This window comes from Hemitrygon akajei, unplaced genomic scaffold (assembly GCF_048418815.1).
Source record: "Hemitrygon akajei unplaced genomic scaffold, sHemAka1.3 Scf000079, whole genome shotgun sequence".
In the NCBI taxonomy this organism is placed as follows: Eukaryota; Metazoa; Chordata; class Chondrichthyes; order Myliobatiformes; family Dasyatidae; genus Hemitrygon; species Hemitrygon akajei.
This window is the reverse complement of record NW_027331965.1, coordinates 363,460-382,926: the sequence shown is the minus strand read 5'-3', so window position 1 is coordinate 382,926 and position 19,467 is coordinate 363,460. Positions and strand designations below refer to the sequence as shown.

General features: G+C 50.7%; 1 protein-coding gene across 1 annotated transcript in view; it reads right to left on the bottom strand.

Moving 5' to 3' along the window:
* Positions 1 to 4,377: 4,377 nt before the first annotated feature.
* Positions 4,378 to 19,467, bottom strand: part of LOC140722527 (NACHT, LRR and PYD domains-containing protein 3-like) — a 67,348-nt gene continuing 52,258 nt past the window's right edge. Inside the window, exons 8-13 of the mRNA XM_073037244.1 lie at positions 6,767 to 6,853; positions 6,442 to 6,612; positions 6,116 to 6,286; positions 5,790 to 5,960; positions 5,467 to 5,634; positions 4,378 to 5,302 (exon numbers count right to left, since the gene is read on the bottom strand). Of these exons, the coding sequence (XP_072893345.1) occupies positions 5,215 to 5,302; positions 5,467 to 5,634; positions 5,790 to 5,960; positions 6,116 to 6,286; positions 6,442 to 6,612; positions 6,767 to 6,853 (856 nt within the window). The 3' untranslated portion in view covers positions 4,378 to 5,214. The remainder of the gene's footprint in view (positions 5,303 to 5,466; positions 5,635 to 5,789; positions 5,961 to 6,115; positions 6,287 to 6,441; positions 6,613 to 6,766; positions 6,854 to 19,467) is intronic.

The following is a 19,467-nucleotide window of genomic DNA, read 5'->3' as shown; positions in this document are numbered from 1 at the left end:
CCCAGCAGGGCGACCAGAACCGAACACCGGACTCCAAGCGCGGCCTCACCGATGTCTTGTACAACTGGGACGTGACCCCACCGGCTCCCGTACTCAGTGTCCCGACTGACGGACGCCGGCGTGTCGAATGTCCCGTCCCCCTGTGTCGCATCTCTTCTGCAGGATTCACGGTCCGATTTACCATCGGTGATTTACACGACCTGAGATTTGTTCTTTTGAGCAACCGGTAAAGCAAAAAGGATGTAAAGTTAATGGACGGAGGGGGATATAAAGAGAAGGGAGGGGGAAAGGAGTGGAAGAAGGGGATTAGAGAAGGAGTGAAATACAGTGGGGTATGTATCACTCATGCTGAGCCTTGTTGTCCTGGGGAATTGTGTCCCATCGACACCCCCCCAACCCACCCGCGGTCGGTTCCCGGTTTGACCGTCGGACCCTCCCATTGCCCTGCTCATCGCCGGGGATTCAGACCCTCTGTGCGGGGGAAACCACGACCCCGGGGACAAACACCCGACACCCACCGAAGCAAGCGAGCCCCCTCCCTCTGAGTGAAATGAACAACTCCTCACAGTCTCTCTCTTCCCTAATATCTCTCCCCTCCCTCTTTCTCTCTCTCCCCCTCACTCCCCCGTCCCTCCGAGTGAAATGAACAACTCCTCAGTCTTTCTCTCTCTTCCCTAAAATCTCTCCCTCCCTCCTTCTCTCTCTCTCCCCCTCCCTCCGAGTGAAATGAACAACTCAGTCTCTCTCTCTCTTCCCTAATATCTCTCCCCCTCCCTCTCCATCCCTCCTTCTCTCTCTGTCCCCCTCCCTCTCACTCCCCCGTCCCTCCGAGTGAAATGAACAACTCCTCAGTCTCTCTCTTCCCTAATATCTCTCCCCCTCCCTCTCCATCTCTCCTCTCTCTCTCTCCCTCTCTATATCTCTTGTCTTTATATCCCCCTTTCCTATTTTAAAGGATGTAAGGTTAATGTAAATTACAAATATATATATATATATAATAAATACGGCAGAAATGTCGGGGGTGCTCTGACGCATCCAAACACCTGATGGCGGAGGGGAAGAATGTGTTGCTGAATCGTCGAGTTTTCAGGCTCCTCTCCCTTCCCCGATGGCGGCAGTGAGCCAGGAGCCTGTCCTGGTGCTGAGGGAGTCCCGGTGATGAGGATCTCCATCATCCAGTTCCAGAGGGAGGTTCGCTGGCCCAGGATCCGGAGCCTGTGGATCAGAACGGAGGGGAGGATGATGCTGAACGCCGAGCTGGTCTCAGTCATCAGCAGCCTGGCGTCGGTGTTGTAATGCCCAGGGGCCAGGGGAGAGCGAGTGAGATCGTATCCGCGGTAGACCTTTCGTTGAGTTTCCCCAAATCACAGCGGGCCCACGTCCTCGCTGGAGAAGGGGTCGACTCTGGGTATGACCAGCCTCTCAACCAGATCCCCGCACTTGATTCCCAATCGCTCCCAATTCCTCTCAATCACCAGCACCTGGTTTCCATTCGCCACCAGAGGATAAGACTCCGACAGCTCCGGTCAGCCCTTGCCGGATTGTTGGTCGACTCCCAGAGAGAGAGGAACCTTGCTCCAAGTCATGACACAAACCTGGGTGGCAGTGTGAAATGTATGGAAGATGTTATGAGAATGCAGGGTGACTTGGACAGGTTGGGTGAGTGGGCAAAAGTATGGCAGATGCAGTTTAATGTGGGTAAATGTGAGGTTATCCGCTTTGGTGGCAAGAACAGGAAGGCAGATTACTATGTAAATGGAGTCAAGTTAGGAAAAGGGGAAGTACAGCGAAATCTAGGTGTTCTTGTACATCAGTCAATGAAAGCAAGCATGCAGGTACAGCAGGCAGTGAAGAAAGCTAATGGCATGCTGGCCTTTATAACAAGAGCAATTCAGTATAGGAGTAAAGAGGTCCTTCTGCAGCTGTACAGGGCCGTGGTGAGACCCCACCTGGAGTATTGTGTGCAGTTTTGGTCTCCCGATTAAAGGAAGGACATTCTTGCTATTGAGGGAGTGCAGCGTAGGTTCACGAGGTTAATTCCCGGGATGGCGGGACTGTCATATGTCGAAAGATTGGAGCGACTGGGTTTGTATACACTGGAATTTAGAAGGATGAGAGGGGATCTGATTGAGACATATAAGATTATTAAGGGATTGAACACGCTGGAGGCAGGAAGCATGTTCCCGATGTTGGGGGGGTCCAGAACCAGAGGCCACAGTTTAAGAATAAGAGGTAGGCCATTTAGAACGGACATGCGGAAAAACTTTTTCACCCTGAGAGTGGTGGATATGTGGAATGCTCTGCCCCAGAAGGCAGTGGAGGCCAAGTCTCTGGATGCATTCAAGAGAGAGTTAGATAGAGCTCTTATAGATAGCGGGGTCAAGGGATATGGGGGGAGGGCAGGAACGGGGTACTGATTGTGTATGATCAGCCATGATCACAGTGAATGGTGGTACTGGCTAGAAGGGCCGAATGGCCTACTCCTGCAACTACTGTCTATTGTCAAAGCAGTTAATCCCAGTAGGTGTGAGTGTCACTGGGCGATTGTTGTCGAGGCAGCTCTCCCTACTCTTCTCCAGCACTGGTGTGATTGTCGCCTTTTGAAGCGGGGGGGGGGGGGAATTCAGACTGCAGCGGAGAGACACGTCCTCGGATACTCCAACCTCCGCTGCTGTTCTCCTCACATCAGTCGACACATCCCTCACCTGCACGCCTCTCCGTCTCCTTCGACCCCTTCAACATCTACCACATTCCCCTTCTCCGTCATCGCCTCCCTCCCCGTGACCTACCACAGCCATGCAGCCCCCTCGTCTCTGTCACACCCCCTCTCTCCCCAAACGCCTCGCTCTCTGTGTTGACAGGGATTTGTGGAGAGAATGGGGGAGAGTTGAATTCCGGACTTAGACTCCCCCCTTCAACCGCATTTCAATCTCTCAGTTCTGAGCCTATACTGAATGGTCAGAGAGGGAGATTGGGCAGAGAGGGAGATTCACTGTTTCATAATACCTCACTGTGTAATCGGACCGTGTGGAGGGAGATTCACTCTGTGTCTGACCCCGGGTGTAAGTGTGATGGGACAGTGTGGAGGGAGCTGCACTCTGTGTCTGACCCCGGGAGTGTGTGATGGGACGGTCTGGAGGGAGATTCACTCTGTATCTGACCCCGGGTGTGTGTGATGGGACGGTGTGGAGGGAGACTCACTCTGTTTCTGAACCCGGGAGTGTGTGATGGGACGGTGGGGAGGGAGATTCACTCTGTGTCTGACGCCGGAAGTGTGTGATGGGACGGTGTGGAGGGAGATTCACTCTGTGTCTGACCCCGGGAGTGTGTGATGGGATGGTGTGGAGGGAGCTTCACTCTGTGTCTGACCCCGGACCCTGGGAGTGTGTGATGGGACGGTGTGGAGGGAGCTTCACTCTGTGTCTGACCCCGGGAGTGTGTGATGGGATGGTGTGGAGGGAGATTCACTCTGTGTCTGATCCCGGGAGTGTGTGATGGGACGGTGTGGAGGGAGATTCACTCTGTGTCTGGCCCCGGGAGTGTGTGATGGGACGGTGTGGAGGGAGATTCACTTTGAGTCTGGCCCCGGGAGTGTGTGATGGGACGGTGCGGAGGGAGATTCACTCTGTGTCTGACCCCGGGAGTGTGTGATGGGACGGTGCGGAGGGAGATTCACTCTGTGTCTGACCCCGGGAGTGTGTGATGGGACGGTGTGGAGGGAGCTTCACTTTGAGTCTGGCCCCGGGAGTGTGTGATGGGACGGTGCGGAGGGAGATTCACTCTGTGTCTGACCCCGGGAGTGTGTGATGGGACGGTGCGGAGGGAGATTCACTCTGTGTCTGACCCCGGGAGTGTGTGATGGGACGGTGTGGAGGGAGCTTCACTCTGTGTCTGATCCCGGGAGTGTGTGATGGGACGGTGTGGAGGGGGCTTCACTCTGTGTTTCACGCCGGTATTCCATCCTCCATCCGTCTCGTACTCGGGACCTCATTGACTCACGTCTGATATTCGAGCCGATATTAACTGTCTGCGGGGTACAGGAGGGGGACGGTTTGCCAGGAAGGGGGTTAATTTGAGACGAGATCCTGGGCACCCAGACTCTGCCAGTCCGACCTCCGTCAGCCTGGAGCTGAGACGCTACTGTGTCGGTGTGAGGAGCTCCGACCCACTGTTACAGTGCACAGGATGCGGGGGGCATCAGAAACCTCAAACAAAACTCAAGTCCGACACCAAGGCAGGAAGTTAAAGCGGTTTATTGATTTCATCATGATAAATGATAATTAAACAGTCTGTGAGCTGCTAACTTGCGGGAATAAATACACTGTTGTAGCGATGTACTATGTACAGAGTTAGAGACAACGACACGCAGTCGGTGAGTCTGTTCCAGACTAGTTTATTCAAACTTCGCGGCGCTGGCATTTAATCCCTGGGTATTTGTGAGCCGATGCGCCTGCGCATTTAATCCCGAGCGCCCGCCCTCTCCGAGCGGAAATGACGTCAGAGGTGCTCACCGCGCTGGCTATTTGTGAGTCTATGCACCTGCGCAGAAAGTGGTTCGCCACACTGTTCCCGACTCACTCACAATTAACTGACCGGTAACAACGGGTGACCGGTAGATTAATCAGTCCCGTGTATCACCGTCACTCTGCATCCAATCACACTTCAGGGCCGTGTCCGGGATCGCTGCGGATCCGAGGCCATTGCCGAGGTATTTGTCAATTTAACATCATTGTATCGGCCTGACTGCCGAATGCACCGTCCTCGGCAACGGGAGCAAAAGGATTCTCTCCCGGGACACCGGTGTCCCAGACTGAGCCCCGGCCCCCTCCCCGGGCTCCTCCTGTCCGGGTAATTCCCCGGGGGGGGGGGTCACGCGGGAGAGTCTCGTACACGCACATCCGGCGGAAGTGGCGCCGCCGGACAACGGGCGGAAATGCGTCACCGCGGGAGCGCTTCCGATATCACCGAGCTCGAGACCGGAGCCAGTTCCGTTAAAACCGTTGGGAATCAGCCCCGGCGCGCGGCCGTTAAAGGTAAGGGCGGGAGGTTAAAGGGGAGGGGGAGTTAAAGGGGAGGGGGAGTTATATGGGAGGTGGGAGTTAAAGGGGAGGGGGAGTTATAGGGGAGTGGGGAGATAAAGGGGAGGGGTAGTTAAAGGGGAGGGCGGGGAATCGGCTCCATCCCGCGGGCGGGGATGTTCACACATTCAGATGTTCACAGATCCACTCTCAGTCCGGGTCTGAGTCCCCGTAGAGGCTCCAGTTCCTTCATCCCGGTCTCACTGAACCGATTGTACCACAGCCTGAAACAGAATGGAGAATGAAGATGAAATAAACAGATCACACAACAGTGTCAGTAACAGGCGACCGGGGTTAATGTTTCAACAACACTCACAGACAAATATCACCAGAAAACCCGCGGATCCGCTGACATTTTATCACATTGAACATTAACACAAACACTCACCCGATCCGCTCCAGTCTCGGGAGGGTCAGTATGAGGCGGCGGAGAGCGGGGACAGATCCGTCTGTCAGAGAGTTTGATCCCAGGTACAGCTCCGTCAGTGATGGGTTTGTACTGAGAGCGGAGACGAGATCCTCGGCCCCAGAATCTGTGAGACCGACATTGTTCAGCCTGGAGATGAGAGAGAGTGAGGGTGAAGGACACAGAGAGACAGGAGACGGTACAAATCCCCAGTGTTTATCAGTAACACAATTACTGATCACATTAATGTTCAGTGTCAGACACCCAGTGACTGTAAACACAATCTCCCACAGTCTCGTACTTACCGCAGTTTCTGTATTTTACACTCTGAGATTCTCAGAGCCGCAGACACCAGTTTCACTCCTGAATCTCCCAGTTCATTATAACCCAGGTTCAGCTCCGTCAGTGATGGTTTTGTACTGAGAGCGGAGACGAGATCCTCGGCCCCAGAATCTGTGAGACCGACATTGTCCAGCCTGGAGATGAGAGAGAGTGAGGGTGAAGGACACAGAGAGACAGGAGACGGTACAAATCCCCAGTGTTTATCAGTAACACTATTACTGATTACATTAATGTTCGGTGTCAGACACCCAGTGACTGTAAACACAATCTCCCACAGTCTGGTACTTACTCCAGTTTCTGTATTTTACACTCCGAGTTCCTCAGAGCCGCAGACACCAGTTTCACTCCTGAATCTCCCAGTTCATTATAACCCAGGTTCAGCTCCGTCAGTGATGGTTTTGTACTGAGAGCAGAGACGAGATCCTCGGCCCCAGAATCTGTGAGACCGACATCCCCCAGCCTGGAGATGAGAGAGAGTGAGGGTGAAGGACACAGAGAGACAGGAGACGGTACAAATCCCCAGTGTTTATCAGTAACACTATTACTGATTACATTAATGTTCAGTGTCAGACACACAGTGACTGTAAACACAATCTCCCACAGTCTGGTACTTACCACAGTTTCTGTATTTTACACTCCGGGTTCCTCAGAGCCGCAGACACCAGTTTCACTCCTGAATCTCCCAGTTTATTACCACTCAGGTACAGACCCGTCAGTGATGGTTTTGTACTGAGAGCGGAGGCGAGATCCTCGGCCCCAGAATCTGTGAGACCGACACGGATCAGCCTGGAGATGAGAGAGAGTGAGGATGAAGGACACAGAGAGACAGGAGACGGTACAAATCCCCAGTGTTTATCAGTAACACTATTACTGATCACATTAATGTTCGGTGTCAGACACCCAGTGACTGTAAACACAATCTCCACAGTCTGGTACTTACCGCAGTTTCTGTATTTTACACTCCGGGTTCCTCAGAGCCGACAACACCAGTTTCACTCCTGAATCTCGCAGGTCATTCACCCCGAGTCTAAACACAAACAGACAAATTGATGAACAAAGTGATACAAACCGTGGGTCTGAGGGAAATTCTCTCACGCGGATATTTCAGGAAACATTAAACCCTTCCGTAAATCACTGATTGGAGTTCCCATCACTGTCAATGTCCCTCACTGCCCAGCTCCAGGGTATTCACCCAATGTCAGTCATTTAGTCTGTTGCTGTGACCCTGTGAACTCCACATTTTCTGTCTCGTTCTCCGTTGCCTAGAAAAGTGTTACTGACCACAGAGTGTCAGAAGGGGCAGGGATGGGGGTGATATAGCCCCACAGTGAGGAAGCTTTGTGAATCGGGAAATGTCGATGGGAAATGGAGGAAGAGACCCCACCTGAGGGAACGGATGGAAAGACACAAGAGGAAAGGGATGGGGAAAAGAGATACCACAGTTATGGGGGGATGGGGAAGGAGAGATCCCACCGGGGGACGGGGAAGAGAGATCCCACAGGAGAAAGGGGGATGAGGATGAGAGATCCCACAGGAGGAAGGGGGATGGGGATGAGAGATCCCACAGGAGGAAGAGGATGGGGAAAAGAGATACCACAGTTATGGGGGGATGGGGAAGGAGAGATCCCACCGGGGGACGGGGAAGAGAGATCCCACAGGAGAAAGGGGGATGAGGATGAGAGATCCCACAGGAGGAAGGGGGATGGGGATGAGAGATCCCACAGGAGGAAGAGGATGGGAAAGAGATATCCCACAGGAGGAAGAGGAAAGAGGAAGAGAGATCCTAGAGGAGGAAGTGGATGGGGAAGAGAGATCCCGCAGTAGGAAGCTGAATCAGGAAAAGAGATCCCACAGGAGAAAGGAGATTGGGAAAAGAGATCTACAGGAGGAAGGGGATGGGGAGGAGATATCCCACAGGAAGAAAGGGATGGGGAAGAGATATCACACAGGAGGGAGGGGATGAGGAAATGAGATCCAGCAGGAAGAAGTGGGATGGGGAAGGGAGATCCCACAGGAAGAAGGGGATGGGGAAGAGGTCCCATAGGAGGAAGGAGATGGGGAAGAGAGATCCAACAGGAGGACAGGGATGGGGAAGAGAGATCCCACAGGAGGAAGGAGGATGGGGAAGAGATCCCACAGGAGGAAGGAGGATGGGGAAGAGATCCCACAGGAGGAAATGGATGGGGAAAAAGAGATCCCACAGGAGGAAGGGGGATGGGGAAAAGTGATCCCAAAGGAAGGAAGGGATGAGGAAAGGAGATGCCGCAGGAGTTGGGGGGATGGGGAAGAGAGTTCCCACAGGTGGAAGGGGTTAGGAAAGAGAGATCCTATGGGAGGAAAGGGAATGGGAAGGAGAGATCCCACAGGAGGAAGGTGGATGGGGAAGAGAGATCCCACAGGAGGAAGGGGAATGGGGAAGAGGTCCCATAGGAGGAAGGAGATGGGGAAGAGATCCCACAGGAGGAAGGAGGATGGGGAAGAGATCCCACAGGGTGAAAGAGATTGGGAAGAAAGATCCCACAGTCGGAAACGGAATCAGCAGGAGAGATCCCACGGGAGAAGGGGAAGGCAATGAGAGATCCCTCCGGAGAAAGGGGGATGGGGAAGAAATTTCCAGCAGGAGGAAGTGGATGGGGAAGAGTGATCCCACAGTAGGAAGCAGAATCAGGAAGAGAGATCCAACAGGAGGTAGGGGGATGGGGAAGAGAGATCCCACAGGAGGAAGGGGGATGGGTAAGTGAGATCCCACAGGAGGAAGAGGGATGGGGTAGAGAGATCCCACAGGTGGAAAGGTGATGGGGAAGAGAGATCCCACAGTAGGAAGGGGGATGTGGAAGAGAGATCCCACAGGTGGAAATGGATGGGGAAAGAGAGATCCCACAGGAGGAAAGGGGGATAGGGAAGAGAGATCCCACAGGATGAAGGATGATGGGGAAGTGAGATCCCACAGGATGAAGGATGATGGGGAAGAGAGATGCCACAGGAGGAAGGGGGATGGGGAAGAGAGATCCCACAGGAGGAAAGGGGGATAGGGAAGAGAGATCCCACAGAATGAAGGATGATGGGGAAGAGAGATCCCACAGGATGAAGGATGATGGGGAAGAGAGATGCCACAGGAGGAAGGGGGATGGGGAAGAGAGATCCCACAGGAGGAAAGGGGGATAGGGAAGAGAGATCCCACAGGATGAAGGATGATGGGGAAGTGAGATCCCACAGGATGAAGGATGATGGGGAAGAGAGATGCCACAGGAGGAAGGGGGATGGGGAAGAGAGATCCCACAGGAGGAAAGGGGGATAGGGAAGAGAGATCCCACAGGATGAAGGATGATGGGGAAGAGAGATCCCACAGGATGAAGGATGATGGGGAAGAGAGATCCCACAGGTAGAAGGAGATGGGGAAGAGAGATCCCACAGGTAGAAGGAGATGGGGAAGAGAGATCCCACAGGTGGAAATGGATGGGGAAAATGAGATCCCTCCGGAGGAAAGGGGGATAGGGAAGAGAGATCCCACATGAGGAAGGGCGATGGGGTAGAGAGATCCCACAAGAAGAGGTGGATGGGGAAGAGAGATCCCACAGGAGGAAGGGGATAGGGAAGAGAGATCCGACAGGAGGAAGGAGAATGGGGAAGAAACATCCTACAGGAGGGCGGGGGTTAGGAAAGAGATCCTGCGGGAGGAAGGGCAATGGGACGGAGAGACCCCACAGGGGGAAGTCGGATGGGGCAGGGAGATCCCACAGGAGGAAGGGGATGTGGAAGAGAGAACCCACAGGAGGAAGGCGGATGGGGAAGAGATATCCCACAGAAGGAAGGACGTTGGGGAACAGTGATCTCTCTGGAGGAAGGGGGATGGGGAAGAGAGATCCCACAGGAGGAAGGGGATGGGGAAGAAATTTCCGGCAGGAGGAATTGGATGGGGAAGAGAGATCCCACAATAGGAAGCAGAATCAGGAAGAGAGATCCAACAGGAGGTAGGGTGATGGGAAAAAGAGATACCACTGGAGGAAGGGGGATGGGGAAGAGAGATCCCACAGGAGGTAGGGGGATGGGAAAGAGATACCACAGGAGGAAGGGGATCCGGAAGAGAGATCCCACAGGAGGAAGGGAGATGGGGAAGAGAGATCCCACAAAAGGAGGGGGATGGGGAAGAGATATCTCACAGGAGGAAGGGGATGAGGAAGAGAGATCCCATAGAAGGAGGGAGGATGGGGAAGAGAGATCCCTCAGGAGGAAGGGGATGGGGAAGAGAGATCCGACAGGAGGAAGGGAATGGGAAGGTGAGATCCCACAGGAGGAAATGGATGGTGAAAAAGAGATCCCACAGGAGGAAGGGGGATGGGTAATTTCAACATACAGGTGAACTGGGAGAAACAGTTTGGTGCTGGACCCCAGGATAGGGGGTTTGTAGAGTGCCTACGGGATGCATTCTTGGAACAGCTTGTACGAGAGCCGACCAGGGACAAGGCTATTCTGGATTTAGTCTTGTGTAATGAACAGGGTTTGATAAGTGATCTTGAAGCAAAGGAGCCATTAGGAGGTAGTGTCCATAACATGATATGTTTTTATCTGCAGTTTGAGAAGGATAAGGGCAGCTCGGAGGTGTCAGTGTTGCAGTTGAACAGGGGAAACTATGGAGCCATGAGGGAGGAGCTGGCCAAAATTGACTGGACGGATAGCCTAGCAGAAAAGACAGCGGAACAGCAATGGCAGGTATTCTTGGGAATAATGCACAAGGTGCAAAATTAGTTCATCCCCAGAGAAGGAAGGATTCAAAGGGGGGAAAGGGGCCACAGTGGTTGACAAAGGAAGTCAGAGATTGCATAGCATTAAAAAAAAGGAAGTATGACAACTAAGGTGAGTGGAAGGACGGATGATTGGGAAGTTTTTAAGGAACAACAGAACTTAACTAAAAAGGCAATACGGGGAGAAAAAATGAGGTACTAACGCAAGCTAGCCAGGAATATAAAGGAAGATAGCAAAAGCTTTTTACATATGTGAAGAGAAAGAAGATAGTTAAGAACAATGTTGGGCCCTTGAAGAATGAATTGGGTGAAATAGTTATGGGAAACAGAGAAATGGCAGAAGAATTTAATGAGTGCTTTAGATCTGTCTTCACTAAGGAAGACACAAGCAATCTCCCAGATGTATGGATGGGCCAAGGACATAGGGTAACAGAGGAAATGAAACAGATTGACATTAGGAAGGAAACGGTGATGAGCAGACTGATGGGTCTGAAGGCTGACAAATCCCCAGGTCCAGATGGTCTGCATCCTAGGGTACTAAAGGAGGTGGCCCTGAAAATTGCGGATGCATTGTTAATCATTTTCCAATGTTCCTTAGATTCAGGATCAGTTCCTGAGGATTGGAGAATGGCTAATGTTATCCCATTTTTTAAGAAAGGAGGGAGGGAGAAAACAGAGAACTATCGACCTGTCAGCCTGACATCGGTGGTAGGGAAGATGCTAGAGTCCATTATTAAGAATGAAATGGTGGCATATCTAGGTAGCAGTGATAGGATTGGGCCGAGCCAGCATGGATTTACCAAGGGTAAATCATGCTTGACTAATCTGTTGGAGTTTTTCGAGGATGTAACCAGGAAGTTAGACGGGTGAGATCCAGTGGATGTAGTGTACCTCGATTTTCAGAAGGCATTTGATAAGGTCCCACATAGGAGATTGGTGGGTAAAATCAAAGCTCACGGCATCGGGGGGAAGACATTGACATGGATAGAAAACTTTTTGGCAGATAGAAAGCAAAGGGTAGCGGTGAATGGGTGTTTCTCGGAATGGCAGGTGGTGACCAGTGGGGTGCCACAGGGCTCGGTATTGGGAGCACAGCTGTTTACAATTTACATCAACGATTTAGATAAAGGCATTGAGAATAACATCAGCAAATTTGCTGATGATACTAAGCTGGGTGGCAGTGTGACATGTGATGAGGATGTTAGGAGAATTCAGGGTGACTTGGATAAGCTGGGTGAGTGGGCAGATACTTGGCAGATGACGTTTAATGTGAATAAGTGTGAGGTTATCCACATTGGGAATAAGCACAGGAAGGCAGATTATTATCTGAACGGTGTAGAGTTAGGTAAGGGAGAAATACAGAGAGATCTAGGAGTCCTTGTTCATCAGTCACTGAAGGTGAATGAGCAAGTGCAGCAGGCAGTGCAGAAGGCTAATGGAATGTTGGCCTCTATTACAAAGGGAATGTTGGCCTCTATTACAAAGGGGAAGGAAATCCTCTTGCATTTGTACAGAGCCCTGGTGAGACCACAGCTGGAGTATTGTGTACAGTTTTGGTCTCCAGGGTTAAGGAAGGACATCCTGGCTGTAGAGGAAGTGCAGCGTAGATTTACGAGGTTAATTCCTGGGATGTCTGGACTGTCTTGCGCAGAGAGGTTAGAGAGACTGGGCTTGTACACACTGGAATTAAGGAGATTGAGAAGGGATCTGATTGAAACATAGAGGTTTAAGGGACTGGACAAGATAGAGGCAGGAAATATGTTCCAGATGCTGGGAGAGTCCAGTAGCAGAGGGCATGGTTTGAGAATAAGGGGTAGGTCATTTAGGACAGAGTTAAGGAAAAACTTCTTCTCCCAGAGAGTTGTGGGGGTCTGGAATGCACTGCCTTGGAAGGAAGTGGAGGCCAATTCTCTGGATGCTTTCAAGAAGAAGCTAGATAGCTATCTTATGGATAGGGGAATCAAGGGATATCGGGACAAGGCAGGAACCGGGTATTGATAGTAGATGATCAGCCATGATCTCAAAATGGCGGTGCAGGCTCGAAGGGCCGAATGGTCTACTTCTGCACCTATTGTCTATTGTCCCACAGGAGGAAAGGGGATGGGGAAGAGAGATCCCACAGGAGGATGGGGGATGTGGAATAGAGATCCCACAGGAGGACGGGGGTTGGGGAGGAAATTTCCAGCAGGAGGAGGTGGATGGGGAAGAGTGATCCCACAGTAGGAAGCAGCATCAGGAAGAGAGATCCAACAGGTGGTAGGGGGATGGGAAAAGAGATACCACAGGAGGAAGGGGATCCGGAAGAGAATTCCCACAGAAGGAAGGGAGATGGGGAAGAGAGATCCCACAAGAGGAAGGAGAATGGGAAAGAGAGATCCCACGGAAGGTAGGGGGCTGGGGAAGAGAGATCCCACAGGAGGATGGGAGATGGGGAAGAGATCCCACAGGAGGAATGGGGCTGGGGAAGAGAGATCCCACAGGAGGATGGGAGATGGGGAAGAGAGATCCTACAGCAGGATGGGAGATGGGGAAGAGAGATCCCACAAGAGGAAGGAGAATGGGAAAGAGAGATCCCACTGGAGTTAGGGGGCTGGGGAAGAGAGATCCCACAGGAGGATGGGAGATGGGGGAGAGAGCCCACAGGAGGAAGGGAGATGGGGAAGAAAGATCCCACAGGAGGAAGGGGGCTGGGGAAGAGAGATCCCACAGGAGGAAGGGGGCTGGGGAAGAGAGATCCCACAGGAGGAAGGGGGCTGGGGAAGAGAGATCGCACAGAGGGAAGGAGGATTGGGAAGAAATTTCCGGCAGGAGATATTGGTTGCGGAAGAGAGATCCCACAATAGGAAGCAGAATAAGGAAGAGAGATCCAACAGGAGGTAGGGGGATGGGAAAGAGAGATACCACAGGAGGAAGGGGATTGGGAAAGAGAGATCCCACTGGAGGTAGGGGGCTGGGGAAGAGAGATCCCACTGGAGGTAGGGGGCTGGGGAAGAGAGATCCCACAGGAGGATGGGAGATGGGGAAGAGAGATCCCACAGGAGGAATGGGGCTGGGGAAGAGAGATCCCACAGGAGGATTGGAGATGGGGAAGAGAGATCCCACAGGAGGAAGGGGGCTGGGGAAGAGAGATCCCACAGGAGGATGGGAGATGGGGAAGAGAGATCCCACAGGAGGAAGGGGGCTGGGGAAGAGAGATCCCACAGGAGGATGGGAGATGGGGAAGAGAGATCCCACATGAGGATGGGAGATGGGGAAGAGAGATCCCACAGGAGGAAGGGGGATGTGGAAGAGAGATCCCACAGAGGGAAGGAGGATTGGGAAGAAATTTCCGGCAGGAGTTATTGGATGCGGAAGAGAGATCCCACAATAGGAAGCAGAATCAGGAAGAGAGATCCAACAGGAGGTAGGGGGATGGGAAAGAGAGATACCACAGGAGGAAGGGGATTGGGAAGAGAGATCCCACAGGAGGAAGGGAGATGGGGAACAGAGAGATCCCACAAAAGGAGGGGGATGGGGAAGCAAGATCCCACAGGATGAAGGGGATGAGGAAGAGCGATCTGACAGGAGGAAGGGGATGAGGAAGAGAGATCCCATAGAAGGAGGGGGGATGGGGAAGAGAGATCCCACAGGAGGAAATGGATGTGGAAAAGAGATCCCACAGGAGGTAGGAGGATGGGGAATTTCAACATGCAGGTGAACTGGGAGAAACAGTTTGGTGCTGGACCTCAGGATAGGGGGTTTGTAGAGTGCCTACGGGATGCATTCTTGGAACAGCTTGTACGAGAGCCGACCCGGGACAAGGCTATTCTGGATTTAGTCTTGTGTAATGAACAGGATTTGATAAGCTATCTTGAAGTAAAGGAGCCATTAGGAGGTAGTGACCATAACATGATATGTTTTTATCTACAGTTTGAGAAGGATAAAGGCAGCTCGGAGGTGTCAGTGTTGCAGTTGAACAGGGGAAACTATGGAGCCATGAGGGAGGAGCTGGACAAACTGGAAGGATAGCCTAGCAGAAAAGACAGTGGAACAGCAATGGCAGGTATTCTTGGGAATAATGCACAAGGTGCAAAATCAGTTCATCCCCAGAGAAGGAAGGATTCAAAGGGGGGAAAGGGGCCACAGTGGTTGACAAAGGAAGTCAGAGATTGCATAGCATTAAAAAAAAAAGGAAGTATGACAGAGCTAAGGTGAGTGGGAGGACAGATGATTGGGAAGTTTTTAAAGAACAACAGAACTTAACTTAAAAGGCAATACGGGGAGAATAAAATTAGGTATGAACGCAAGCTAGCCAGGAATATAAAGGAAGATAGCAAAAGCTTTTTACGTATGTGAAGAGAAAGAAGATAGTTAAGAACAATGTTGGGCCCTTGAAGAATGAATTGGGTGAAATTGTTATGGGAAACAGAGAAATGGCAGAAGAATTTTATGAGTACTTTAGATCTGTCTTCACTAGGGAAGACACAAGCAATCTCCCAGATGTATGGATGGGCCAAGGACATAGGGTAACAGAGGAAATGAAACAGATTGACATTAGGAAGGAAACGGTGATGAGTAGACTGATGGGGCTGAAGGCTGACAAATCCCCAGGTCCAGATGGTCTGCATCCTAGGGTACTAAAGGAAGTGGCCCGGGAAATTGCGGATGCATTGGTAATCATTTTCCAATGTTCCTTAGATTCAGGATCAGTTCCTGAGGATTGGAGAATGGCTAATGTTATCCCATTTTTTAAGAAAGTAGGGAGGGAGAAAACAGAGAACTATCGACCTGTCAGCCTGACATCGGTGGTGGGGAAGATGCTAGAGTCCATTATTATCGATGCAATGCTCCTCAGACAGGATGAAGAGGTCAATACTCCCCAATGCCATTAGGCTTTACAATTCAACCGCCAGGACTTAAGAACTTTTTAAAAGCTATTATTAATGCTTTTTGAGATAGTGATTTAGATGCATATCATATTTTTTTTTACTGAGTTAAGTATTGTATGTAATTAGTTTTGCTACAACAAGTGTATGGGACATTGGAAAAAAAAAAATTGAATTTCCCCATGGGGATCAATAAAGTATCTATCTATCTATCTATCTATTAAGGATGAAATAGTGGCATATCTAGATAGCAGTGATAGGATTGGGCCGAGCCAGCATGGATTTACCAAGGGTAAATCATGCTTGACTAATCTGTTGGAGTTTTTCGAGGATGTAACCAGGAAGTTAGACGGGTGAGATCCAGTGGATGTAGTGTACCTCGATTTTCAGAAGGCATTTGATAAGGTCCCACATAGGAGATTGGTGGGTAAAATCAAAGCTCAGGGCATCGGGGGGAAGACATTGACATGGATAGAAAACTGGTTGGCAGATAGAAAGCAAAGGGTAGCGGTGAATGGGTGTTTCTCGGAATGGCAGGTGGTGACTAGTGGGGTGCCACAGGGCTCGGTATTGGGACCACAGCTGTTTACAATTTACATCAACGATTTAGATGAAGGCATTGAGAATAACATCAGCAAATTTGCTGATGATACTAAGCTGGGTGGCAGTGTGACATGTGATGAGGATGTTAGGAGAATTCAGGGTGACTTGGATAGGCTGGGTGAGTAGGCAGATACTTGGCAGATGATGTTTAATGTGAATAAGTGTGAGGTTATCCACTTTGGGAGTAAGAACAGGAAGGCAGATTATTATCTGAACGGTGTAGAGTTAGGTAAGGGAGAAATACAAAGAGATCTAGGAGTCCTTGTTCATCAGTCACTGAAATTGAATGAGCAAGTACAGCAGGCAGTGAAGAAGGCTAATGGAATGTTGGCCTTCATTACAAAGGGAATTGAGTACAAGAGCAAGGAAATCTTCTTGCATTTGTACAGATCCCTGGTGAGACCACAGCTGGAGTATTGTGTACAGTTTTGGTCTCCAGGGTTAAGGAATGACATCCTGGCTGTAGAGGATGTGCAGCGTAGATTCACGAGTTTGATTCCTGGGATGTCTGGACTGTCTTACGCAGAGAGGTTAGAGAGACTGGGCTTGTACATGCTGGAATTAAGCAGATTGAGAAGGGATCTGATTGAAACATAGAAGATTATTAAGGGATTGGACAAGATAGAGGCAGGAAATATGTTCCAGATGCTGGGAGAGTCCAGTACCAGAGGGCATGGTTTGAGAATAAGGGGTAGGTCATTTAGGACAGTGTTAAGGAAAAATTTCTCCCAGAGAGTTGTGGGTGTCTGGAATGTACTGCCTCGGAATGAAGTGGAGGCCAATTCTCTGGATGCTTTCAAGAAGGAGCTAGATAGCTATCATATGGATAGGGGAATCAAGGGATATGGGGACAAGGCAGGAACTGGGTATTGATAGTAGATGATCAGCCATGATCTCAAAATGGCGGTGCAGGCTCGAAGGGCCGAATGGTCTACTTCTGCACCTATTGTCTATTGTCCCACAGGAGGAAGGGGGATGGGGAAGAGAGATCCCACAGGAGGATGGGGGATGTGGAAGAGAGATCCCACAGGAGGACGGGGGATGTGGAAGAGAGATCCCACAGGAGGAAGTGGATGGGGAAGAATGATCCCACAGTAGGAAGCAGCATCAGGAAGAGTGATCCAACAGGTGGTAGGGGGATGGGAAAGAGAGATACCACAGGAGGAAGGGGATCCGGAAGAGAATTCCCACAGAAGGAAGGGAGATGGGGAAGAGAGATCCCACAAGAGGAAGGAGAATGGGAAAGAGAGATCCCACTGGAGGTAGGGGGATGGGAAAGAGAAATCCCACAGGAGGAAGGGGGCTGGGGAAGAGAGATCCCACAGGAGGATGGGAGATGGGGAAGAGAGATCCCACAGGAGGAAGGGGGATGTGGAAGAGAGATCCCACAGAGGGAAGGAGGATTGGGAAGAAATTACCGGCAGGAGTTATTGGATGCGGAAGAGAGATCCCACAATAGGAAGCAGAATCAGGAAGAGAGATCCAACAGGAGGTAGGGGGATGGGAAAGAGAGATACCACAGGAGGGAGGGGATTGGGAAGAGAGATCCCACAGGAGGAAGGGGATGAGGAAGAGCGATCTGACAGGAGGAAGGGGATGAGGAAGAGAGATCCCACAGGAGGAAGGGAGATGGGGAACAGAGAGATCCCACAAAAGGAGGGGGATGGGGAAGCAAGATCCCACAGGATGAAGGGGATGAGGAAGAGCGATCTGACAGGAGGAAGGGGATGAGGAAGAGAGATCCCATAGAAGGAGGGGGGATGGGGAAGATAGATCCCACAGGAGGAAATGGACGTGGAAAAGAGATCCCACAGGAGGTAGGAGGATGGGGAATTTTAACATGCAGGTGAACTGGGAGAAACAGTTTGGTGCTGGACCTCAGGATAGGGGGTTTGTAGAGTGCCTACGGGATGCATTCTTGGAACAGCTTGTACGAGAGCCGACCCGGGACAAGGCTGTTCTGGATTTAGTCTTGTGTAATGAACAGGATTTGATAAGCTATCCTGAAGTAAAGGAGCCATTAGGAGGTAGTGACCATAACATGATATGTTTTTATCTACAGTTTGAGAAGGATAAGGGCAGCTCGGAGGTGTCAGTGTTGCAGTTGAACAGGGGAAACTATGGAGCCATGAGGGAGGAGCTGGCCAAAGTTGACTGGACAGATATCCTAGCAGAAAAGACAGTGGAACAGCAACTGCAGGTATTCTTGGGAATAACGAACAAGGTGCAAAATCAGTTTGTCCCCAGAGAAGGAAGGATTCAAAGGGGGGAAAGGGGCCACAGTGGTTGACAAAGGAAGTCAGAGATTGCAGAACATTAAAAAAAAGGAAGTATGACAGAGCTAAGGTGAGTGGGAGGACAGATGATTGGGAAGTTTTTAAAGAACAACAGAACTTAACTTAAAAGGCAATACGGGGAGAATAAAATGAGGTACGAACGCAAGCTAGCCAGGAATATAAAGGAAGATAGCAAAAGCTTTTTTAGGTATGTGAAGAGAAAGAAGATAGTTAAGAACAATGTTGGGCCCTTGAAGAATGAATTGGGTGAAATTGTTATGGGAAACAGAGAAATGGCAGAAGAATTTAATGAGTACTTTAGATCTGTCTTCACTAGGGAAGACACAAGCAATCTCCCAGATGTATGGATGGGCCAAGGACATAGGGTAACAGAGGAAATGAAACCGATTGACATTAGGAAGGAAACGGTGATGAGTAGACTGATGGGACTGAAGGCTGACGAATCCCCAGGTCCAGATGGTCTGCATCCTAGGGTACTAAAGGAGGTGGCCCTGGAAATTGCGGATGCATTGGTAATCATTTTCCAATGTTCCTTAGATTCAGGATCAGTTCCTGAGGATTGGAGAATGGCTAATGTTATCCCATTTTTTAAGAAAAGAGGGAGGGAGAAAACAGAGAACTATCGACCTGTCAGCCTGACATCAGTGGTGGGGAAGATGCTAGAGTCCATTATTAAGGATGAAATAGTGGCATGTCTAGATAGCAGTGATAGGATTGGGCCGAGCCAGCATGGATTTACCAAGGGTAAATCATGCTTGACTAATCTGTTGGAGTTTTTCGAGGATGTAACCAGGAAGTTAGACGGGTGAGATCCAGTGGATGTAGTGTACCTCGATTTTCAGAAGGCATTTGATAAGGTCCCACATAGGAGATTGGTGGGTAAAATCAAAGCTCACGGCATCGGGGGGGAAGACATTGACATGGATAGAAAACTTGTTGGCAGATAGAAAGCAAAGGGTAGCGGTGAATGGGTGTTTCTCGGAATGGCAGGTGGTGACCAGTGGGGTGCCACAGGGCTCGGTATTGGGAGCACAGCTGTTTACAATTTACATCAACGATTTAGATAAAGGCATTGAGAATAACATCAGCAAATTTGCTGATGATACTAAGCTGGGTGGCAGTGTGACATGTGAT